This window comes from Capra hircus, chromosome 21 (assembly GCF_001704415.2).
Source record: "Capra hircus breed San Clemente chromosome 21, ASM170441v1, whole genome shotgun sequence".
NCBI classification, from domain to species: Eukaryota; Metazoa; Chordata; class Mammalia; order Artiodactyla; family Bovidae; genus Capra; species Capra hircus.
Window position 1 is genome coordinate 20961747 of NC_030828.1, and position 25733 is coordinate 20987479.

The 25733-nt window shown below is 42.8% G+C and overlaps 1 protein-coding gene and 1 non-coding gene across 8 annotated transcripts; one reads left to right on the plus strand and one right to left on the minus strand.

The window, feature by feature from the left end:
• On the plus strand, positions 2783-23816 carry PRC1 (protein regulator of cytokinesis 1). Of its 7 annotated transcripts, none has more exons than XM_018066453.1 (15): positions 2783-2926; positions 8424-8556; positions 8911-9033; positions 10575-10808; positions 11407-11577; positions 12032-12181; positions 13063-13210; positions 13998-14134; positions 16347-16442; positions 17552-17698; positions 17917-18027; positions 19281-19391; positions 20455-20631; positions 20958-20999; positions 22695-23814. In XM_018066453.1, exons 1-15 carry the CDS (start codon positions 2916-2918, stop codon positions 22764-22766), a joined length of 1863 nt encoding a protein of 620 aa, XP_017921942.1. In that variant the 5' UTR covers positions 2783-2915; the 3' UTR covers positions 22767-23814. The 7 variants fall into 7 exon arrangements, with proteins under 7 accessions (XP_017921942.1, XP_017921943.1, XP_017921946.1 ...); XM_018066454.1 differs by having other exon boundaries at positions 20961-20999; XM_018066457.1 differs by having other exon boundaries at positions 2784-2926; positions 20455-20554; positions 22695-22806.
• TRNAG-CCC lies at positions 12557-12629 on the minus strand. Its single transcript has one exon. It is a non-coding gene; the product is annotated as a tRNA-Gly (tRNA).

A 25733-nucleotide genomic window follows, 5' to 3' on the forward strand; every position in this document is an offset into this window, starting at 1 on the left:
AATCCCCTTTTCCTTCTTGTAAGGCTTCCATGACAGTTTTGTCCTCCTGCGTCTCCTAGGCTGTATTTCCATCTCCTTTGTTTCCTCTGTTTGTGGATCCTCCTTTGTTGCCATCTCCTTCTCTGTCTTTTGTTGTTATCCGCTTGCCCATCCCAAGCTTTTGTCTCACTGCTGAACTTCACGCTGTTATTTCCAACATGACCATTCCACGGACAGTTGAAATTCAGCACGTCTAAAATAAACTCTCAAACTGAACTTCATGTCTCCACGTGGGGCCCCTACACCTGCCTCTCTTCCTCTGTTTCCCTAATTGACATTCTCATCATCTGCCCTAGTTTTGCTCATGCAAGAAATTATATCCTTGACCTTAGATTTTTTTTTTTTCTTTTTATCCACCACATTCAGCTGGTCCCCCTACCCATTATTTCTAAATGCTTCTAGTTCATTTCTCTTCACCATCCCCATGGCAGATGTACTTGTTTTGGCCTGGGCTTTTTGCAAAACTGTCCCTTCCATTTGCTTCGCCTCCAGTCTGTTCCCCAATCCACAGTGCTGCCACTTCTTAAAAGAAAGATCCAGGGATTTCCCTGGTGGTCCAGTGGTTAAGAGTCTGCCCTGCAATGCAGGGGATACAGGTTCGATCCTTGGTCAGGGAACCAAGATCCTACATACCTCAGAGCAACTAAATGCACATAACTAGAGTTATGCCAAATGAAAGATCCTGTGTCTGTCAACTGAAACCCAACGCAGCCAAATAAATATTAAGAAAAAAAAAAAGACCCAAACCTGTGTTGTTAGGTCATCAAAAGTATTCTTTCCACAGGAAAATGACAATGCTGTGTTGAAATTCCAAGGAAAATGTATACCTCGAGTATCTAGCTAGAAGCTTGACAGTGTTACACCAAACTAGTGTGCAAGATCAAAGACACTGCTGACAGGACTGTTAGTTTGTAAAAAGAATTACACAGTCAGAAAAACATTCTATGGCCAAAGGAATAAATGGTGGCAGTGCACTGCACTTAAATTCTAGAACAGTACAGTTCACTAGGACTATAATATGATCCTTTTGTATACATACATTTCAAAGTGTTTTACATGCTGAATATATGCCCTGAATTATCTTCCAACGGTTCTATGACTTTGTTAGCTTCAGAACTACAGTGTAAAGCACATGATAGCAAAATTGTCTTATCTCTGGAAACTTACAACCCTGGCCACCTGTCTGAAGATCAGTTTTTGATGCTTTCTGGAAAACTCTCAACTTGATCAACAAAGAGAGCAAGAAATTTTAAAAAGTGGTGCCTGTAAGCCACATAGTGGTGCAAATGTTTGGCACACTGCTAACAAGTTAAAGGACGTTGAAAACAATGAAGTTCTTCTGAAAGTGAAAAAACACACTGTCATGAAGGTTAAGCAAACCAGCATCCTTTACTTTTCTTTCATGGAAAAGGCAAATGAGAATTCACCGACATTACTGTTGGCCAGTAAACATGGGGAAAATGTGCAATTTCAAGCAAGCAACTATTCTTACCAAGCAAAGAAATGTCACAAGGACAGCAGTACTCCATGCTGCTGAGGGTAAGGAAGGTATTCTTCCAGCGAGGATGCCTTGGTGGTGAGGGCAAATTAATAAATACAACCTGTCTGGAGAGGGAGCATAAAGTAATTACACTAACCCTAAGAAAGAATGAAAGATGCCGAGACTGAGGTATGAAAACATTTGTACAAATGACACCTAAATATTCATCAACTGTAAAAGAGGTGAATTATGAATCTATACAACCATATATTACACAACCATGAAAAAGTGATACGTAAGCATTAAGTGCTTCCCTGGTGGCTCAGATGGTGAGCCTGTAATGGTGGGAGAACTGGGTTCGATCCCTGAGTTGGGAAGATACCCTGGAGGAGGACATGGCAACCCACTACAGTATTCTTGCCTGGAGAATCCCTACAGACAGAGGAGCCACAGGTCCATGTGATAGCAAAGAGTCGGACACACTCAAGTGAGCATAGCACACAGCTGCAAGCAACTTTGTGTTTTGAGTCTTTAATTTTTCACAGGACAATTATATAAACCCATGTAGTTTTAAAGAAAACAACGATCCAGGTAATCTCATTTATTTACCAATGGTTACCTGGGAAGTCACAAACCTTGTGGAGATACTTCCTTCTATAGAACGGTGGTGTTTACCTAGCAGGATGGCTGGGCTTCCCAGGTGGTTCAGTGGTAACGGATCCGCCTGCCAATGCTGGAGAGGCAGGTTGGATCCCATGGACAGAGAAGCCTGGCAGGCCACAGTCCATTGGGGTCGCAGAGTTGTACACTACTTAGCGACTAAACAACAAAAGTAGGATGGTTGGGAAGATTAAATGAGATCAGAAAAGCACCGGCCGGTGAGCAAGTTCCAACGTCCCTCCCTGTCCCCTTTAGGTCCTGCTTTCTTCTATCTGGGGAAACGGCCACCAAAGCTCTGTCTCCAGGACTGCTGCCTGAAAGAGCGAGGGAAACATTAAGGCGCCAGGCTTTTCTGTGACTCCTGCTCCTGTCACCCCGCCGGCCGAGGGCGGCAAGGCGTTTTAAACGCACCAAGCCAGGGAGACCGGGAGACTCAGCGGTCTCTAGGCTGAGACTCGCACTTTGAAAACCGCGCCCAGCGCGCAGGCCCCCGCCCCAAACCGCGGCGCGCTGGTGGGCGGGGAGAGGGCGGGGCTTCTAGAGGAGCGATGGGACGGGGCACCAATCGTGGGGCTTTTACCGCCTCCGGTTAGGTTTGAAATTCTGCGGAGACCTAACGGCTCGCGCAGCTGCGAGCTGGGGGGACGCCGCTGGTGCTTGCCGGGGGTTGCTGCGATCGGCCCGCGTGGAGAAGAAGGTCGGGGGCCTCGACGCCCGCCCGCTTGGAGCGTCCGTCATGAGGAGAAGGTGCATGTTTGTGGTGGGCGTCGAGGGGGCGTGGGAGGGAGCGACTCCCCTTCTGGGTGTGGGGCGGTGCGGGGTCCGAGGGGCCGCCCTCCACCCGGGGTCGGGGCGTCCTGTCAGCCGCGCCCGAGTGAGGCCGGGAGCGGCCGGGCTCCGCTGGGAAGCTGTGAGCCGGCGCGAGGGCTGCGGGCCGCTGGCGGCGGGGAGGCCAGACCTGAGGCGCCCTTTCCCCGGCGGCCTCCGGCCCCCGCAGGTCCAGCCGCCCTTAGCGGTGCTGATCCAGGTGCCCGGGATCAGCGGCGGGGTGGGGAGGCCGGTCGGGCCAGCGGCGCCGCGGGTGCGGGGCGGTCGGAGCTGGAGTCCGGGAGCCCCACCCTCTCCACACACCTAGCGTCTCAGGTGCTGCTTATTGTCACCGCCGGTTTGTTTTATGTATGTCCTGAGTTGTTGTGGTCAGGGTTTCAATAAAGCGGTCAGTTTTAAATTTAGCGTTGCATTTCAGTGTCTCAGGATTGCAGTGTTAATACTTTACTCGAATTGGAAACATAGCTTGGTTTTCTTGCAAGTTCAGAAACTCCCAATTAAGGAATACTTGTCCGGTCGTTTTAGTAACTTTTCAGGCATTGCGGGAGAAGGAGGGGGGGGGGGAAGGGGTGTCCGAATTGAAATTGCGACCGGACTCATCACTCCGCCTCTTACCGGCCTTGTAACTTTGGGCAATGATGTTGAATGTCAGTTTGCTAAGTCGCTTCAGTCGTGTCCGACTCTGTACGACCGCATAGACGGCAGCCCACCAGGCTCCCCCGTCCCTGGGATTCTCCAGGCAAGAACACTGGAGCGGGTTGCCATTTCCTTCTCCAATGCATGAAAGTGAAAAGTGAAAGTGAAGTCGCTCAGTCGTGTCCGACTCTTCGCGACCCCCAGGACTGCAGCCTGCCAGGCTCCTCAGTCCATGGGATTTTCCAGGCAAGAGTACTGGAGTGGGGTGCCATTGCCTTCTCATCACTAAAATGAAAACAATGCCAGTGCTAGGATTTTTGTGTTAAAAGTGATACAGATGTTAACCTTATTTTCTGAAAGTAGTGAATGAAGCATTGTGATAATTCATTATTAAATAATTTGTAGTTATTGGTCAAACTGGTTAATGTATGGCTTTGGAAGGTTCTTCCTTCCATGGTTAATGATTCTGACGGTTCTTTTCAAATGCTTATCCTTGGGAGAATGGGAATGGAGTACAAATCACTGGTACCACTGGAAAACAGATGTTGGGTGTCAGGTTGTGGATGACAAATAACTTTTTAAAAGAGAGCACAGTTAAGCTGCTGTGTGTTTCAGCTAATGACACATTCTGCTGCTGCTACTGCCAAGTCGCTTCAGTGGGTTGCCATGGCCTTCTCTGAATGACACATTCTGAAGACTGGTAAAATTTTAAATGAATTTTACAGAAGACTCTTACTCCCAAGTCCATTAGCAGTTTTTGGATTGTTCAGGCATATACTGCTTTCAAGAAAGTGAATGATGGGGAAGGAAAAGTTACCAATTAACTTTGGTTCCAGCCTGACAGATCTAACAATTGGAATTACTAAGCTAACAAAACCAGATTTTCAGATAATCTGGTTTCAAGTATTCATATTTAAAGAAGACTATGAGAAATATGCCTGAAAAATATGGTTATCAGAATGGTCACTGAATTAACTATTGGCTTGATTTCTGAAGCAGCCTGTACAGAGGAGCTTAACAAGCTTTTTTAGAGGGCTATTTAAAAAAAAAAAGGATGGTAGATCAGTGGAATGCTGCCAGAAGGTAGGAAATCATTTAAAGGGCCATTTAGTATATCTTCTGGGCTAGTGACTTAAGAGTCTCCAGACTGGAAAAATCGGCCCCTTTCAACCTCTGTATTCTTGAATGGTATTCTGGTAGGCACCCTCAGTTTTTCAAATGATGTAGTATAAGAAAAAAAATCTCAAATTTGCACCTTTTCAGGAATTACCTGAAACCAATTAGCAAGGCAGTACATAATTGTACCATGGTAATTTTTTTTTTACATTTTTTATGCTTTTAGTTTACTTTTAAAGTTTGATTGAAATACAATTGATTTACAATGTTGTGTTAATTTCTGCTGTATAGCAAAGTGATTCAGTTATATATATATTCTTTCCCATTATGGTTTATTCCCAGGGTATTGAATATAGTTTTGGGTGCTATACTGTTTGAATCTGCTATTCCCAATCTTCCAATCCTTCCTTCCCCCTTGGCAACTGCAAATACGTTCTCTGTATCTTTGAGTCTGTCGTGTGTCGTATTTTAGATTCTTGATAGCATGTGGTATTTGTCTGTCTTTCTGATTTACTTCGCTTATGATACTCTCTAGGTCCATTTGTGTTGCTGCAAATGGCATTATTTTCTTTTTTATGGTGGACTAATATTCCATTGTGTGTGTATATATATACACCACACCTTCTTTATCCATTCATCTGTTGATGGACATTTAGATTGTTTCCCGCTATTGTAAATAGCAGTGCTGTGAACACTAGGGGTGCATGTATCTTCAAGTTATAGTTTGGTCTGGGTATGTGCCCAGGAGTGGAACTGCTGGATCATATGGCAACTCCATTTTTTTTTTTTTTTTTTTGAGGAACCTCCAAACTGTTTTCCATAGAGGCAGCACCAACTTACATTCCCTCCAGTAGTATAGGAGGGTTCTCTTCACACCTTCTCCAGCATTTGTTGTTTGTAGACTTTTAATGATGGCTATTCTGACCAGTTATGAGGTGGTACCTCATTATGGTTTTGATTTGCATTTCTCTACTAATTAGTGATGCTGAGAATCTTTTCATGGGCCTATTGGCCATCTGTATGTCTTCTTTGGGTAAATGTCTATTAAGGTCTTCTGTGCATTTTTTGATTGGGTTGTTTCTCTTTTTTTTATTGTTGTATGAGCTGTTTGTGTATTTTGGAGATTAAGCCCTTGTCTGTCACATCATTTGCGAATATTTTCTCCCCATTCTGTAGGTTTTCATTTTTTTTATTAATTAATTTTTGGCTGTGCTGGGTCTTTGTGGCTGTTTCTCTAGTTGCGTTGTACACGGTGCCTGGACTTCGCACTGCAGTGTCTTCTCTTGTTGCAGAGCACAGGCTCTAGAGCATGGGCTCAGTGGTGGTGCGCACAGGCTTAGTTGCCCCAGGCATGTGGAATCTTCCCAGAGCAGGAATCGAACCCATGTCCCCTGCGTTGGCAGGCAGATTAACCACTGGACCACCAAGGAAGTCCCAGTAAATTCTTTTAAACACTCTTGATTATGTGTGTATTGATATTGCCATCTGGTATAGGCAACTAGTATCTGTGCAAAAGTTTTTCTGCAACTAGGACAGGAAACCTTTACATTGGAATTTCTTGGCTAGAAAAATGTCTTAGAAATAAGTATATTAAAACTATGGAGAAACTGATGTTCATGGCGATGTAGGCTGGTGATTCAGAACCCCTGAATATGCTGTAACAGAGAGGGGGCCAGTGAGAGCCTCTAGCCTCATTTCTTGCACAGAAGAGCTTCAGTGACTTGTTCCAGGCCTCCTGGCTGACTGGTAGCAAAGCACATCCAGAGTTTAACTTTAACAGATACTGCCAACAGTCTCAAGATGGTGTACTAATTCACTCCAACCAGTAGCGTGTGAAAGTTCTGGCTTTTCTATATACTCATCAACACTGATCTGGGGTTAATATCCAAAATATACAAAGAATGTATACAACTCAACATTAAGAAAACAAACACCCTTACTAAAAATGGGCAGAGGATCTGAATAGACATTTTTCCAAGGAAGACATACAGATGATCAACGGGCACATGAAAAGATGCTTAACATCACTAATCAAAAGGGAAATGCAGATCAGAACCACAATGAGATAATCACCTCACAACTGTCAGAATGGCTTTTTTAAAATATAACAGATAACATGAATTGGCGAGGATACTGGGAAAAGGGAACCCTTGTGCACTGTTGGTGGGGATGTAAATTGGAGTAGCCACTATGGAAAATAGTTGGCGATCCCTCAAAAAATTAAATATAGAACTGTCAGAGCCTTCCCTGGCCATCCAGTGGTTAAGAATCTGCCTTGCAATTCAGGGGATATGGGTTTGATTTCTGGTCAGGGAACTGAGATCCCATATGCCACAACGAAAAGATCCTGCAGGCAACAATGAAGATCCCACAGCAACAAAGACCCAGTGCAGCCAAACTAAAAAAAAGAAGAATACAAACTTCCAGTTTCAAAATAAATGAGTTACAGGTATGAAATGGATAGTGTGCAGAATGTAGCCAAGAACTAGGTAATATCTTGTATGGTGACCTATTGTAGCTAGACTTGTTCTGGTGATCAGTTTGAAATGTATAGAAATATGTTCACTAATATTCACTGTGTTCTCTAGCAGGAATTAACATAGTGTTATAGGTCAATTATATTTCAGAAACAAGCAAATTCAGAGAAAAAGAGATTAGTTTTAGCTTACCAGAGTCTGGGGGTAGGGGGAAGGAAGAATTGGATGAGGGCAGTCAGAAGGTTATAAGTCAGGGTTTTAAAAAATTTGTATTTAATCAATATATTTTTGGCTTTGTTGGGTCTTTGCTGCTACGTGGGCTTCCTCTAGTTACTGTGAGCGGAGCCACTCTCTGGTCGCAGCGCACAGACTTCTCACTGCAGTGGCTTCTCTGTTGCGAAGCGTGGGCTCTAGGGTGCGTGGCTCAGGAGTTGTGGTGCACAGACTCAGTTGCCCATGGCCTATGGCAGGGACCAAACCTGTGTCCCCTGTATTGGCAATCAGAGTTTTAACCACAGAAGTCCAGATAAATCAGTATTAAGATAAGTAATAGGGATATAATGTACAACATGATCAATATAATTGGCACCACTGTATGTTATTTATGAAAGTTGTTAAAGAGTAATACTGAGTTCTAGTCATAAGAAAAATAATTTTAAAATTTAATATTTTACCTATATGAAATGATAATGTTTACTAAACTTATTGTGATAACACTTCATGATGTATGTAAATCAAGTCATTGTGCTGTATACCTTAAACTTATACAGTGCTATATATTAATTATAGCTTAATAAAACTGGAAGGGAAAAAGATGAATAACAAATTTGCAATAAACTTCCAGCTGTTTTATAGGAGCTGACATTTTTGTCTGTTTTTCCGTAATACACTGCCATAGATAGAATCATTGATTGAAGTCCAGATTCTGAGTATTATTCAAAAGATTGAATTTGCACAGTGTAAGATTGAATTTCTACAATGTAACATGATACTGGATTTTGCTTTGCCAGGGTTGTGCTGTTTGTGGGGGGAAGGATAGGGGAGTAGTTAAAGATGAATTAAGTTGAATGCTTGTTTCCAATTTTTTTAGCCTTGAGTCCACTGAGAAACTAGTTTTAGTTTCTGTAAATACAGTTTTTAGACTGGAGGCAGTGGCTCATGTAGCTGGCTTCTCTTTTGCTTTTTAGTGAGGTGCTGGCAGAGGAGTCCATAGTATGTCTCCAGAAAGCCCTGAATCACCTTCGGGAAATATGGGAATTGATTGGCATTCCAGAGGACCAGCGGTTACAAAGAACTGAGGTTGTAAAGAAGCACATCAAGGTGAGTTTAGTAGCACTGGCCTCTTTGCAGTGGGACAGGGGTAAGGATGTTGGTGTCTCATCTAAAATAGCATATAGAAGTGACGCTAGGATGTCACAGGCTCCTCCCAGTTTTGTTTGCATGTTTGTTTTGGCCAAACCATGGGGATCCTAGTTCCCAGACCAAGGATTGAACCTGGGTCCTCTGCACCGGGAGTGTGGAGTCTTAACCACTGGACTGGCAGGGAAGTCCTGTTTTTTTTTTAAGTCCTTTCTTAAAAGTTTGAAACTGTGAGGTTTTTGGTGTTATTTGTTGTTGTTTGACGCTAATGGGGGAGAACCCAGGACTTTTACAGGACTGTTTTCTCTCTCATAGGACCTCCTGGATATGATGATTGCTGAAGAGGAAAGCCTGAAGGAAAGACTCATCAAAAGCATAGCCGTCTGTCAAAAAGAGCTGAACACTCTGTGCAGCGAGTTAAATGTCGAGCCTTTTCATGTATGTGGCAGGGTGTCAGGGGATCCTGTTTGGGTCTGAGATTGAGGGAAGAACTTTGATTTGGAGCTCCAGGTGGAAAGTTTCCTTGTAGGGCTGATACTGGACATGAGAAATGGGTGGAACATGTTGCCTAGTTACTTGGTTCCACAAAGCTATTTTTTCACTTATATAAATAAGTTGCCCTGTTGAGAGGTGAAACACCTAAGTGTTGCAATGTTTTAATCAAAAACAAATTTCCTACTCCTATCAATTTGTAGGACATAAAAAATTTTTTAACTCTGAGCTTAGTTAAAAGAGGAGATATAATTCCATTCTTTCTGTGAAAGAAAATGAAAAGAGCTACTTAAGAAACAAAAGTGATGAGTGATATAAGGGAAAGTTACCCCCAAAACCTGCCTTTGTGGATTTTTTCATACTTGAAAGCTGCACACCACTGAACCAGCCAGAGTGGCCACATGAGAAGAAATGTTTCCACAGTAGGAATATCAGGAGAGTGAGGGCAAACCCAAGGATGCTCATCTGTGTTTCTTGCTGCGAGTTTGCTGTCCCGTGCTCCAGCACGAGTCAGACATGAACGCAGACACCAGCAAGCATGACATGAACGACAGAGAGACCCAGAAACATAGCCCTGGTTAGAACCAGTAAAAACAGTGTTGGGATCATAAAAATGAAGACAGTGAGAGTTGGGAAGGTAACTAGAACAGAGGTGGGTGCAGGGACAGCACACAGGGGGCTGATGTGGCGCCAGTAAGGTCTCAGGCCCCTCTCCCTGTTACAGAAAGAACTGCCTGGGGATCTAGATGGAGGCAGCCTTGGAGGAGGACACTGTTTAAAGAGTTAAGGATAATTAATATCTTGTAGCCATGAGCAATCAGGCAGACTCGGACATCAACACAAATGGCATAAATATCATTGATTTTGAACAGAGATTCCTTTTTTTAAATTTTTTAATTGAAGGATAATTGCCTTACAGAATTTTGTTGTTTTTTGAGATTCCTTCTTTAGTCTTTTTTTAAAAAACTTTTGATATGAAATTGGATGAGAAGTTAGGTATTCAGTAGTACATCTCCCTTAAGTTATATGACAGTTCCTAGTTTAATGTTGAATAAAATTTATAGGACATATAACTGCCACTTTTTTCTTTTGCTTATCAGGAGTAGAGCAAGGAGTAAAATGGATTTTTATTGGTTAAGTGATAACCTTCAATTATTGGGATGGTTAAGTGATGTTCTTAGGATTATTGGGATAAACATTTAGTTAGGAGCTAAATAACCATAGCTAACTCAAAGCAAGTTTTTCAACCATTTTTACCTCTGATAAAATTGCCCTGGCACCTTTCCTTACTGGGGAACCTTGTTATGGGGCCCTCTCTGTGCAATATTCTGTTAGGTTAGGTTATATTCTGTTAGGTTAACAAATAAGTTAACTTATTTGTAAGTTTAACTAAAAGTCTGTCATCCTAGTCTTTTTTTTCCATCGTCTTTCTCCTCCTTTGAAGAAATCCACTTGGCACCTTAACAGTGGTACATTGTCTCCTACAGGAAGAAGGAGAGACAACCATCTTGCAACTAGAAAAGGATTTGCGCACTCAGGTGGAACTGAGGAGAAAACAGAAAAAGGAAAGAAAACAAGAACTGAAAATCCTTCAAGAACAAGATCAAGAACTGTGTGAAATTCTTTGCATGCCCCATTATGAAATCGACAGCACCTCAGTTCCCAGTTTAGAAGAGCTGAACCAGTTTAGACAACACGTGGCAACTTTGAGGGAAACAAAGGTATGCTAACATTGGTGTTTTTGTTCAGTTTGCCAAGTAGCGTGTAAGTCTCTGTGACCCCATGGACTGCAGCACACCAGGCTTCCCTGTCCTGCACTATCTCCTGCAGTTTGTTCAAATTCATGTTCATTGAGTCGGTGATGCTGTCTAACCATCTTATCCTCTGTCACCCCCTTCTCCTCCTGCCTTCAATTTTTCCCAGCATCAGGGTCTTTTCCAATGAATCAGCTCTTTGCATCAAGTGGCCAAAATATTGGGAGCTTCAGTTTCAGCATCAGTCCTTCCAATGAATATTCAGGACTGATTTCCTTTAGAATTGACTAGTTTGATCTCCTTGCAGTCCCAAGAGTCTTCTCCAGCATCACAGTGTAAAAGCATCAATTCTTCGGTACTCGTCCTTCTTTATAGTCCAACTCTCATACCTGTACATGACTACTGGACAGACCATAGCTTTGACTATATGGACCTTTGTCAACAAAGTGATGTCTTTGTTTTTTAATATTCTGTCTAGGTTTGTCATAGCTTTATGTCAACATTCATATGTCCTAAAAGTCATTTGACTTTCCTCCAGGTATCTTATAATCACCTTCTTTCATAGGCATCTAGGCGTGAGGAGTTTGTTAACATAAAGAGACAGATCATACTGTGTATGGAGGAATTAGAGCACACGCCAGACACAAGCTTTGAAAGAGACGTGGTGTGTGAAGATGAAGAAGCCTTCTGTTTATCTCTGGAAAATATTGCAACACTACAGAAGTTGCTCCGGCAGGTAATGTCACTCAGATTATGGCCTGGGATCTCCACAGTATCCAGCAATTTGGGAAAAAAAGACTTGCGGTTTTTTCCTTTAAGATAAAGATATTTGTGAAATACAACCTTGAATTTTTTTTTTTAAACAAAAACCTTAATTTATATGTAGTTCTAAGAATATGAAATACAGGATTTGGGTGGAAAACTAAGTTATTTGAATTAGTGTTTAACTGAAAAAAAAAAAAATTTTTTTTTTAGTTAAAATTTAAATCCTTATTTTGGAGATCTGACACCCTACTACCATAATAGCAGCCTTATAGTCTGTTTTCAGAATTCATGAAAACACAGCTCTTCACAGTCTTGTGAAAGTGCTTCTTCTCCGTGGGGTAAAGATGTATCTTTGTAGGAAGCCAGAGGGCCAGCTTTTTCTCTGCTGCTCTCATTGCTGTAACCCCTGGCTTTCCTTGCTACAGCTGGAAGTGCGAAAATCACAAAATGAAGCAGTGTGTGAGGGGCTGCGTGCTCAGATACGAGAGCTCTGGGATAGGTTGCAAATACCTGCAGAAGAAAGAGAAGCTGTGGCCACGGTTATGACTGGGTCGAAGGCCAAGGTCCGGAAAGCGGTAAGGAACCCTAAGGGCACTGGGTCAGCTTTTTGGTGTCAAGTGTGATATCTCTGGGGCTTCCCTAGTGGCTCAGTGGGAACGAATCCACCTGCCAGTGCAGGAGATGTGGGTTCAATCCCTGGGTCAGGAAGATCCCCTGGAATAGGAAGTGGCAACCCAGTCTGGTATTCTTGCCTGGGAAATCCCATGGACAGAGGGGCCTGGCGGGCTACATAGTCCATGGGGTCCCAAAGAGTGGCAGGCAGCTGAGCATGAGCACACACTGGTGTCTTCACCAGCTTCTGCCTTGCATGAACCTGTTTTTTTCTTTCTTTCTTGTTTTAATATTTATTTATTTGGCTGCATCAGGTCTTAGTTGCATGCGGAATCTAGTTCCCTGACCAGGGATTGAACCTGGGCCCCCTGCATTGGGAGTACAGAGTCTTAGCCACTAGACCACCAAGGAAATCCTGAGTGAGCCTGTTTTTTAGACAAGCATCAGAAAAGGGTGGCAGTAGCCTGATCATCTGTTATTTTGTGTGTATGTTTCTTACATTTCTGGCTCCTAGGATATCACTGTTATAGAGTGTTGACTTGCCACTGTGGTTTTGTGTTGTAATTTTATTAAAACGGGCTTTCCTTGTGGCTTAGCTGGTAAATAATCTGCCTACAATGTGGGAGACCTGGGTTCTATCCCTGGGTTGGGAAGATCCCCTGGAAAAGGGAAAGGCTACCCACTTCAGTATTCTGGCCTGGAGAATTCCATGGACTATAGTCCATGGGGTCACAAAGAGTTGGACACAACTGAGCAACTTTCACTTCACTTTATTAAAAAGGGGGAAAATATTTTGCAAATTTACATAAATATGAAGCACTTTTAACAGGTCTTTTTGTTTCAGCTGCAATTAGAAGTGGATCGGTTGGAAGAACTTAAAATGCAAAACATGAAGAAAGTGATTGAGGCAATCCGAGTGGAGGTGGCTCAGTACTGGGACAAGTGTTTTTACAGCCAGGAGCAGAGGCAGGCTTTCGCTGCTTACTACTCTGGTTCGTACAGAAGTGTCACTCTTCATGCGGCTGCTCACTTGTGTTTTACAAGTGCAGACATTCACTGGGAAGTATTTCCTCTGGAACAGAGGCATAAATTTCCAAGCCATTCAGCATAAATTGCCGTTCCTGTTCAAATAAGCATTTGCAAATGCTATTGGGAAATGAGGGATCTCTGAAGCAGTGTAACTCTGTGGCCTGTGGGTGTGAAGCTCAGGTTTATCAGGTGCTTACTCTGTGCTGCCAGGTGCAATGCCAGACTCTTAACAGGATTATCTCACTTAATACTCAGGTTAAGGGATGAGGAAGGACACTGAGGCACATAAATGTTGCACAACTTAACCCAGAGACACTCAGCAGGTCGATGGTAGAGCCCACTTTTGAGCCCAGGAGTATGCCCCCAAGGGCCCAGTGGAATTCTGGTCTGAACTGAATATAAAGATGCTGCTGTCTTTACTGAATTCCACATTTCTGGACATTTTCTGTGACTCAGCCCTCTATTGGGCAGCATGAAAAGAAAGAATATGAAAGAAACCTAAGACAAGGCAAAAGATGACAAGTTTTGAGAATCTTAGTCATATTATTCTATGCCTTAGTCAGTCTCCAGTCCTACCAGGCTGATGGTGACAAACCTGGCTCTTATTATCTACAGCACACAATTACTCGTGTATCAATTTTACTCTAAGGGAGAAAAATCTGCTTCCATTTTAGGGGGATGAGGGGTTAGTAAATTGGGATACTAAACACTGGAGGGATTTCTTAAAACTACTGGGCCTGTATCTTGCAGAGGACTACACAGAAAATCTGCTCCAGCTCCATGATGCCGAGATCGTGCGGTTAAGAAACTACTATGAGGTTCACAAAGAACTCTTTGAAGGTGTCCAGAAGTGGGAAGAGAGCTGGAGGCTTTTCTTAGAGTTTGAGGTACTACTCTAGTTTTTCTGTTTTCCTTAGAGTACAGTGTGGTGTTAAGAAAACATCCTCTGCATGGAGTCAGAGCCTGTTTCCTTTGCTGTTTACCAGGTTTTATCATTATATCTATAAATTACTGCTAACCCATCTGTATTTGTCAAGCTTAGAAACATGTAAGAGAAAAACCCCAAATTAATTCCTTCAATAAGGCTGAAGTTTCTGGCATAAAGGAAGTCTAGAGGTAGGCAGTGTAAGGCAGGTATGGCCATTCCATAGTCAGTGGGGTCCCAGGCTTCTCCAGTTCATAGCTCCTCCACCACTAAGGGGTGAGTCTAAGCTCAGGTCCACGGTGGTTCTGGAGCTCCCACCACAGCGTTTCACACAGCGTGTGAAGGCGGGAGCACAAAAGGCACTGCGCCCCCCCCCCCGAGATCCTTTCCCAGGCTCTCTTCATAGCACCTCCACTTAAATGCCACACCAGCTATGGGTGAGGCTGGGAGAACGGCTGCCGTAGATAAATCCAGGGTCTGTTTCTAAGGAAGGAGAGAAGAGCGGATGTAGGGGCAGGTACCTAACATTCTGTACTGTTCAAACTTTTGCTATTATCTTAGAAAATTGCCTGTTTATTGGGGCACATTTGTGTATTCTGTATTCCTTTTGTTCTGATAGACTTAGCACGAATAGGTTCCCTTAGAGCATTTTAGAGTTCAGAGCTGGGATCAGGTTGAGGCAAGTGAGGCACCTCGGGCATAAAATTCATGAGATTTATTCTTAGATCCATACCAGTCCTATTAGAGCTGGAACAGCCCTTTAGCAAATCCGGAGTTTAACTCCAAGTTTACAGGCAGGAAACTAGGACTCAGAAGAAGAGAAAACTGCGTGAGATCTCACAGCTGTTTAAAAGCAAGTGTTCGAGGCCTCCATGCCTCCTTACTTCTGGTAGAAAGCAAGGAGGAGGAGAGTGAAAGTCAGTAAAGAGCTCAACCATAGAAAAGAATGATATTTTGCCACTGGCAACAACTTGGATGGATCTATAGGGTATTATGCTTAGTGAAATAACTCAGAGAAAAGACAACTACTGTAAGACACCACTCATATGTGGAATCTAGAAAATAAACTAATACATATAATATAACAAAAAAACGGACTCACAGACATAGAAACAAACTAATGGTTACCAGTGGGGAGGGGGAAACTGGGAGTATACCAGCTAGGGGATTAAGAAGTACAACTACTATGTATGAAACAGCTAAGCCACTGGGATACACTGTACAGCATGGAACACTGTAGAGCATAGCCAATATTTCATAGTAACTATAAATGGAGTATGACCTTTAAAAATTGTGAATCAATGTGTTGTGCACCTGAAACCTATATAATATTGTAAATCAACTATAATTTTAAAATATATATATATAAAGCTAATAAAGAACCAAATATGCAACCCTTGTTTACATGCCAATGTTTAATGAAAAATAAAAAACTAATTACCATTCCTTTTAGATATGCTTATAGAAAGTTTCTAATCAAACAGCCTGGAAAGGAAACAGGATTTATCAGTTTGGCTCCCAAATTGTCAAGACTATTTCTAAACATTTTTGATTATCTGCCCCGTTTTTTAGTGTATTCACCTAATTTGTATTTATAAATTATAAACTTACATTACTATTCTGATATAATGTAGAATGTAACTAAAAACAGAGAAGTTAAAAAGAATAAGAAGCCTAACATTTTATATTTTTTGTCCATTTTGTGAGGGTTAATTTAATAAAAATCACACGCTCTGTAAACCCTTTCACTGAGCACATTTAAGCTGTGTTGTTTTAATACAGTGGGAGTGGGCAAGTTGGGGAGTCACCAGCAAGCCCTCTGAGTGTAGACCTCCTGCTTGTCCCCCTGCACCCCCCATTTCCCTTTGGTGGCCTCTGAACCAAGGAAAGGAGCCAGTGACATTGTGCAGTAAATATGAAAGCCTGTCTTACTTTTTAGATGGAAAAGGAAACAGTAGTTTTTCTGCACCCCAGTGTACGACCTTACATCTCCCTGGGAGTAGTCATACCCCACTCCCTGCCTTAGAAAGTCACCGTGTCTCACTACTCAGAGTGGGTGGAGATGAAAACTCTGAAGTCTCCTTACAAATATGCATCCATTTATGAGAGCATGGATTCTAGCAGAAGTGACTGACTGACAGGCATTTACTCTAATTAAAATGTGTTTTTCACAGAGAAAAGCTTCAGATCCAAGTCGATTTACAAATCGTGGAGGAAATCTTCTAAAAGAGGAAAAGCAGAGAGCCAAGCTCCAAAAAACACTCCCTAAGGTAATACTGTTGCTGAGAGTGTTTGGTGCGTGGCTATAAAATATCTCACTTTTTGTATATCCCTTGCTTTGAATCATTTTGCTCCCAAACTGTATTCTCTTCCAAAGGTTAGGCAAGGATAGTAAGCACTTGCTGGGTCTGCCTAGTATCAAGTATTCCTTGATAACTGAATATCAAGTTTTATTATGTTTTTAGGACTGCCACAACAGAGTAGCAGAGACTGGGTGGCTTAAACAGCAGAAATTCATTTTCTCAGTCCTGGAGGCTAGAAGTCTGAGATCAAGGTGTCAGCAGGGCTGGTTTCTTCCGAGGCTTCTTTCTTGCCTCTACACAGTTATCTTCTCCCTGTATCTCCACACCGTCCTCCTACTGTATGTGTGTGTGTTTAAATTTTCTTACAAAGCTGCAGTCATGTTGGATTAGGACTCGCCCTTATGACCTCATTTTAACTTAATTACATCTGTGTTCAAATAAAGTCACATTCTGAGGTACTGGGGATTAGGACATCAGCATATGAATTTGGCAGGGGGCACAATTGATCCCGTAACACAAGGTGACCTTTTGAGAAAGTGCTTTGGACTTCATTAGTATTCTCTATTTTAATAATAATAGTTAACATTTATTGAATTAAGACAAGATACTGTCTTAGAGTGCTTTCCATTTATTAATTCACTTAATCCTCACAACATCCTTAAGAGGTTGGCATTATTATTTCCGTTTTTACAGATGAGCAAACTGAGGGACTAAGCACTTAAGCACCTTGCCCAGCTCTTCAGAGCCCGTAAGGGGTGGATCCCAGGCTGCAGCCCAGCCAGTGCTGCTCTGTGAACACTGCCTGCTTACTGCTGCAGCTTCCCCGGTGCTGCCTCCAGCTTCCGGCACCAGAGCTTTAGTGGTCAGGCTCGGGGTTCTCACTTTTTCCCGCCTTCAAGTATATTATGGATGAACCATGCCAGACTGATTTCTGGCCACTCCAGCCTGGTCCAGCTACCTGAAGTCAGGCTAATGATACTCTGAGGGGGTAGGAGGCGTACTTTGGGAGAATCATTTCTTTTAGGTTTCACACCAAAGATTTGATGTAATTAACATGTCCTTGTTTCTGGTCTCAGTTGGAAGAGGAGTTGAAAGCAAGGATTGAAATGTGGGAACGGGAGCATTCAAAGGCATTTGTGGTGAATGGGCAGAAATTCATGGAGTACGTAACAGAACAGTGGGAGATGCACCGATTGGAGAAAGAGAGAGCCAAGCAGGAACGAGTAAGTAAACCCAGCTTGGGAAGTGGGGCAGAGCAATGAGGGAGCGGCCCATAGTCTCTGCCAGGGCTCTCGGTTGGCTAGAGAAGTCGCAGCTCCCGGCAGCTCTTTTTAGCTCTGGGTGTAGACACTTGCATTGTATTTCTGGCCCTTCCTCTTCCCCCATCCCAGAGCTGTTCTCTTTCTGGGATTTATCACTCTTGCCCCTGACTTTCACATAGCAACTAAAGAACAAGAAGCAGACAGAGACAGAGATGCTCTACGGCAGTACTCCGCGAACACCCAACAAGCGCCGAGGACTGACACCCAGCACTCCAGGCAAAGTGCGCAAGGTAACGCGGAGCTGCCTGAACTGCTGGGCTTTGGTGTGTGTCAGATGTTGTGTCCCGGATTAAACTTGGGGTGCCAGCAGCTGCCAACATTCTGTAATGATGAAAACCTTCAGAGGTTCATTCTGTGATTCTGACAAGTGACCATGGCGCTGTGAAAGAAGACTTTCATGCCTGGCAAATAGAGTAGCTAATGCTCCTTAATCTCCAGACCAGGAAACCAGGAGTCCGTCCTTTCCTTCCTTCCCTCCTTTTTTTTTTTAAACCTTTTCTTTGATAAATGGAGTGCTAGTTTCCTCTTCACTCCTCAACTCATACTTTATAACATGTAAAATGTTTTTTAAAAATCACCTATAGTGTATAACTCCGGAAGCACCAATGAGAATATTTGGTGTTTTTCCTGCTTTTATAAAAAGCTTTTAAAAATAGTGTGTTTTCATAAAATAGAGATCACAAATATAATTTTGATTTCTGCTTTTTCAGAGAATTAAACTTTCTTTAAATATGCTCATTATTAGCTGATATATTCTGGGTTTTTTTGACATTCTGTCATTTATTAAACTAGTTCCCTATTGTTTGATATTAGGTACTTAATTTTTTATTAGAAAAATAATGTGATGAAATTTTTAAAACATGTTATAAATTTTTACCCATCACACCCAAAGTTTCCTTTTGCCCTTTTATATACTCTTTGCTTTCTTTACCCATCCCCCCCCCCCAGCTCCTGGCAACTACAGCTTTGTTTGTTCTATTACTATTGATTAGTTTGCATTTTCTAACATTTTATAGAAATAGAATCATACAGTGTGTATACTTCTGTGTCTGATTTTTTTCATCTGTGTTATGTCAGTAGGTTACTCTTTTTATTGTTGAACAGTATTCTACTGGATGTATATACCACAATTTGCTTATCTAGTTGCCTGTGTTGATGGATATTTAGCTTATTTCTAGTTTTCTGGCTACTACAAATAAAGCTGCTGTAAATATTTATGTGTAAGTCTTTGTATGGATATATGCTTTCATTTCTCTTGAGTAAATACCCAAGAGTGACATGGCTGGGTCTTAGGATAGTTGCCTGTTTTGACTTTTCGAAACAAAATGGTTGTCCCATTTTACAATTCCACCTGCTGGATGGAACACTGAACACTTTCCTAGCCTGCTTCCCTGCTCACAGGAGGACTGCTCACTCCTCTGTAATGTAAGGATGGGTTACTCAGCACCTTGTCTCACGTCAGTAATCCTGTCTCTTGTTCTAGCTGAACACTACCACCATGTCCAATGCTACGGCCAACAGCAGCATTCGGCCTGTCTTTTCGGGGACAGTCTACCGCTCTCCTGTGTCTCGACTTCCACCTTCTGGCAGCAAGGTCAGTATGCTCTGTGTACAAGCACATCTGCAACACCGGCCCGGCCTATGCACTCCAGGGTCTGTTGGGAGGCAGAGATACTGAATACTGTCCTCTGGACTGAGAAGGAGCTTTGAGACCGAAAAACAAAGCAGGTAGCTTCATCAAGTGCAATTATGAAGTTTACTGTGGGTAATTTACATACAGGCAGGATCCAGCGGACAGTGACCCAGAGGCATTTGCACCTGCACTCAAGCACCGAAAGGGGTAGAGAGGGACTTAAAGGGGCCAAAGCTTAAAATGTAGAAACATCTAGGAGCAGCGCGTTGGTACTGAGAGGCACTGTGCAGTTTTCCTTCTCCCAGGGTCTCGAGACCACCACACCTGCCTCAGCAAAAGGCATTCTGCAGTTTTCGTATCAGGTGAAGGTCAGACTTGATAGGGACTTTGTCTGGCTTGGGCACATTCCTATGTGTAGACTGAAGGTCAGTCATGCAGGACGGGGAGAGGGTGGGACTGCGGGCCTAAGGTGGAGCTGACAAAAAGGAGTCAGTGTGGTTCAGCCACACAAGGGCCCGCCCACCTGTTCCAGTTTCTAAGGTCCTTGCATCTGGTTATCATCGAGATGCTGAGAGTTAACAGATGGAAGCTAACTAGTCGCTCAAAGACTAAATGAGAGAAGAGGACAGAATGGTCATCCTGAGCCCTGATTAGTATTGTGGAAGCACTGGGATGGCTGGGAAACCGAAGTCTCCATAGGCTCAGTTGAAAGCCTGGTCTTCGGTGCTCCTGTGTGAGGTCTCTGCATGTGGGTTCCAGCCCAGTGACACTGGATGACTAGGTGCAGACAGGAACTCTCACCCCAGGAGAGGGGTGAGGAGTGTGTGCTAAAATGTGTTCAGTCTTTCAAGTATTCTACAGACTATGCTCAAGATAAGGGTTCTGCAGATCATTAAGAATTTATATTTGTTAAACCAGAAGAATAGGATTACAGACACATGAATAAAGACGGTGTCAGCCTTTGATAATGTGTGTATGTGTAGTCATTGTAAGGGTGATACATTGAAGGATCTTTTCTCTACAGCCAGTCATCACTTCCACCTGTTCGGGGAAAAAAACACCCCGTGCCGTCAAGCATGGAGCCAACAAGGAGAACCTGGAGCTCAATGGCAGCATCCTCAGCGGTGGGTACCCTGACTCGGCCCCCCCACGGCGCAACTTCAGCATTAATTCTGTTGCCAGCACCTATTCTGAGTTTGCGGTAATTCACCTTTTCTAATATCTACCAGTCCCTGGGGAGCACACAGTTGGGGCAGAGAGGGTATCTCCCCAGGGGCACCCAGGCTGTTAGTTCGGATGGATCTTTGGAGGCTGAGAATCCCTTTCCTGACATGACCATGGCATGAGGTGGGGGGTGGTTTAAGGGTGGTATACAGGAAGAAAGATGGCAGCAGCAACCAGACATTTAACCTGGATCCTTCTGCCTAAGAAATACCATTCCCTGGCTGCAGGAGGTAACCTTTTTAATCACTGCCCTGGTGCTCTCTTGGTGGAGTCTTGGTAATTGTCTTAATTCTTTGTTCTTAGAAGGATCCGTCCCTCTCTGACAGCTCCACTGTTGGGCTTCAGGTCTGTATGGCAACCCCTGCATGTCCCATGTCCCTTTTCCAAGCTGATCTGTCATCTGCTGGCTTCATTCCCATGTGGGCACAGGGCTGCACTAACCAATAATCTCAGCTGTACTATCATAAGACTTCTTTTTTTTAACAAAGGAAGCAGGAATCCCTAATACAGATTTCAAAAATGGTAAATATCTGGCTTAAGTTCCCAGTAGACTAACTAAACAGACTAACCTGCCGATTAACTTGTTCAGACTTGGATTCTCAGCCCCATCTAAAGTTAGGCAAAGTTTTTTTATCCTGTTATTTCACAACAGAGAATTTCCACCCTCCCCAGTTGTGACATTAAGGGCCTCCAGTGTGCTAGAAAGGAGAGGCCCTATCACGTGGGGAGGGGAGCCCCAGCTGTGTGCTGCCTATCAGGTTTTTGGCCTGTGTGCTGATTATTTCCTGGAGTATATGTCTTACTAACCCCTCGGAGCTGCACTGCCAACTTTCTGTCTGCTCTGGGCTAGCCCATGCTCATTTCTTTGCCTTTGCCTATTTCTACCACATTGAGCTGCTAAAGCACATAGGAGGCACTGGAAGAAAGTATTTTTTTCCCCACAATGCTCTTCAGCTCCTAGTAACCTACTTCACATTTACCAACACTTAACTGCAGTGCCCTCTCCTTAGTGATCCCTGAGTATCTAACTATTGAGAGGCGAGGCCGTCCTTCGCCATTGTGGGGGATATTGAGTGACAGCCTAGGGCATCAGTTGTCTTGCTGCAGTAATGAAGAATGTGACAGCTGCCCCAGGCTACAGCTCATTTTGAGCTCTGAAGCTCGCTTTATATTCTTTTACTTTTGTCAAGTTACTTTTTTTTTAAAGAGTTGTTTTATTATTATTTTGGCTATGCTGTGTGGCATGTCGGACCTTAGTTCCCCAACCAGGGACTGAACCTCAAGCTGTCTTAAGCACTGATCTACCAGAGAAGTCCCTATCAAGTACTTGACTGTTGTGGTTCTACCTACAGAAGTGAGTACTTGTCACTGTGGTTAGCTGACTGCGGGCCACAAAGTTCAGCTTTCTCTTTCCTGTTTGCTCAGCCAGCCCCGCTTCATCCACTCGGTGCTTACACGTATCTGTATCTGTCTTTGGCTCAGTCAGGAAGGCTCCCCTGGTTTGGGCTGTTGTGGCTGTGGGCTGCACCAGGCAGCACTGAAGCCAGTAGACTAACCTCCACTAACACCTGTCCTTTCTCACTGGCTTTGTCTCACATGCTTTGTCTTCTGCTTCGGTACCATGTGCTCCAGCACGAGATGAAATCACCAGCAGGTTAACAGGCCCTCAGCCCCAGGGATTGGTAGATATACACTCTGGCCCAATGTTTCATAAAGGGCTCAAAAGACCAAAGTTTGTTGTCTATCTAGCTTGACAACTCAGAGTACTTGGTGAAGTCTAAGGGATTTCTCTTCTGTGAGGTTTTAACAAAATGGACTGGCTGAGGAAAGCGATCAAGGCGCATATACACACCTGCTTAATCTGTGACTAAGCATTCCCTTCCCTTGGATTCCTAACAGCCTGTGCTGGGCTAGGGCCCACTGTCTTAGAGAAACGCCCTCAGAGGGCTGTGTGCTGACATTCACTCGTGCTTAGTTACCAGGGCAGGGCATGCATGAGAGGGGGCAGTCCTGCCATTGATGTTGTTTATTTTTCAACAGCGCGAACTTTCAAAGGCTTCCAAATCTGATGCTGCTTCCCGAATCCTCAATTCAACCAACATCCAGTCCTGAGAAGCCCTGATCAGTCACCCCTCTGAAGTTTTCTGTGCCTAATTATACAGGGTGGCTTTAATGTTTCTTCAGTTTAGATGCTTGAAAGCCTGGACACGTTCCATTACCATGAGTCTCACTTAGAGAAGTGAATGAGTTACAGATGAAAGTATCATAAGCTTAGTGCGTCCTCAGACATTTGGTTTTGACTCAAGAAATACATTAAAACTTAGTTCATAGCAATAAGTGTAAATTTTAGCATATGGAACTTAATTTCTTTTCCTGCCCCATAACTGTACTTGCTGAAATATGATCAAGGGCTTGTTATATTTCACCTTTGAGTAGGAAAATGACTGTGTCCATCCTTGGGGTATGGGACATGAAGCATATTTTTTGTCTGTACACTTATAATTAGCAATTAACATCTTTTTTGTTTAGGGATGTCCAATTAATGCTACAGCTTCAATAGCTTTGTTCTCACCTAAAGGCCTGTCCCCACCACACAGGACAGCCTTCCTCCTGATGAAGATGTCTGTGTGTCAGAAGTTGGGATGGCCTGACTCACTGCCAAAGAGGTGACAGGGAGGCTGGGAGCGCCTTTGTTCAGTCGTGTAGTTTTGTCATGTGGGGCGATGCTGTGGGTCGGGGGTGGTGTATGAACACGCGTGCTTGTCTGAACTTCTGGGCCCAGTTCCCCCATCCCTGCCGCCCCTGTGCCTGAGTCCCTCCACCCTCTGCACTTGGTAGACAAGTAGGGAGGCTGCTTGGTGGGTTGGGCCGTTCCTGTTCCTGTCGTGGAGACCTGGAACTTTGCACATGTCAGTACTGGGGAGTTGTTCCTGCCATAGCGTCCACGATGAGGCTCCTCCTCTACCTACCCTATTGATCACTACTGCGCTCCCCGAAACACTATTTATTTTCCCTCTGCCTGCACCCCTACTACTGTCAGCACAGTAAAATGGTTCTTGGAAGCTTACAGGTGTGGATTTGGTCTGTTAGTCATGCGTATACATGTACTGATTTTAAAATATATTCTTAAATTAAAATGTATACTTATATTTCAGAAACATATTATAGTGGTGTTTTCATTGTTTCCTAATCAATTTTTGGTTGTTTTTTGTCTGAAAAATGACTAAAAGAACATGCAAGAAATTTTTAGTCAGGATCATGATTTTTATTTTGAGTGTTTCTAAATTAAGAACATCTCTTGTCCTGAGAAAAAGTTTCCTGAGAGAAATAAAAAGCCTAACTCCCAAGTTTTCATTGCTAGTCTCTGTGTACAGCTGTGTTTTCTTTTGGGTAAATACCTAGGAGTGAAATGGCTGGATCTTACATATGGTAGGTGTATGTTTAACTTTTTAAGAAACTGCCAGTCTGATTTCCCAAGTGGTTGGCTTATTTCACATTCTCATGATGTATTAAGGTTCCAGTTTCTTCACATCTTCTGCGACACTTGGTATGGTCAGTGTTTGATTTTAGCCATTTTAGTAGCTGTAAAATGGTATCTCAATGTGGTTGTAATGTGCATTTTCCTAATGATGGTGTTTAACTTTTTTTTTTTTAATTCTGATTTAACATCTTTTTTAACATGCTTCTCTGTGATCATTCTTATCTTCTCTGGTGCAGTACCTGTTGAGTTCATTCTTTTTCATACAGTACCCAGTTGTCTAGCACCATAATCTGAAAAGCTAAACTTTCTCCCGTAAGTTTCTGTTCCACTGATCTGTCTGTCCTAATGACAGTACTATACGACCCTGTCTTAATTACGAGGATTTATATGAATTCTTAATATCAGGTAATGTTAACTTTCCAACTATGTGTTTTTAAACATCATTTTTTCTGTTACAGGTCCTTTGCGTTTTTGTATGAGTTTTAGGGGAAAAAGCTTGTCAATTTCTACAGAAAAATCTGGTAGAATTTTTATTGGCACTGCATTGAACCCATAGACTAACTTGGGGAGAACTAACAACCCACAAACAAGGCATCTCTCTCCATTTATTTCGGTTTTCTTTAATTTCTCTCAGCAGTATTTTATAGGTCATGTGTACAAATATTTCACATCTTTGTCAGATTTATCCCTAAGTATTTCATATCTGGAGGCTATTGTAAATGGTATCTTTTAATTAGAATTTCTGGTTGCTATTTGGCTACATATATAGTTGATTTTTGTATATTGCTCTTGTATCCTACAACTTGCTAAAAACTCACTTACTGAAAGAAAAATGAGGGAAAAAATATATATTCATTGTGTTGGAGCAAGTCTTTAATGCTTAGCCAGGCCATTCTGACCGAGAGAATTCCATGGACTGTACAGTCCATGGGGTCACAGAATCGGACACAACTAAGCGACTTTCACTTTCAGGCCATATACAACTGTGCCTTAGCCTTCGGTTCTTGCTGTGTGGAGCCTGAATCCTAGGCAGAAATGAAAACTTAAGTGTTTTCTCAGGCATTTTTGAGCAAATATCCAACCCTGAGCATGTGTTATGCTTTAACGCCCCAAATGATCATTTCAGTTGATGTAGAAAAAGAAAGATTCCACAATCTTTCATGATAAAAACTCAATAAAATAGAAAAGGAGACTACTTCCACACAATAAAAGCCATATATGACAAGCCCACAGTGAACATAATACCCAGTTACTTTTGCTTTAAGATCAGAACAAGGCAAGGGATGTCCACTTTCAACATTTTTAATCAACACAGTCAGAGCCATTAGGCTATAAAAGAAATAAAAGGCATTCAAACTGGAAAGAAAGAAGTAAAATTATGTTTGCAGGTGAGTGATCTTATATGTAAAAAATCTTAAAGACTACCAAAAAGCTGTTAGAATTAATAAATGACTTCAGCAAAGTAGCAGGATACAAAGTCAATACACAAAAATCAGTTGTATTTCTATACACAGTGAACCATCTGAAAAGGAAATTACAAAAATGATTTAATTTATAATGGCATCAAAAAGACTAAAATACCTGGCAATTAACCAAGG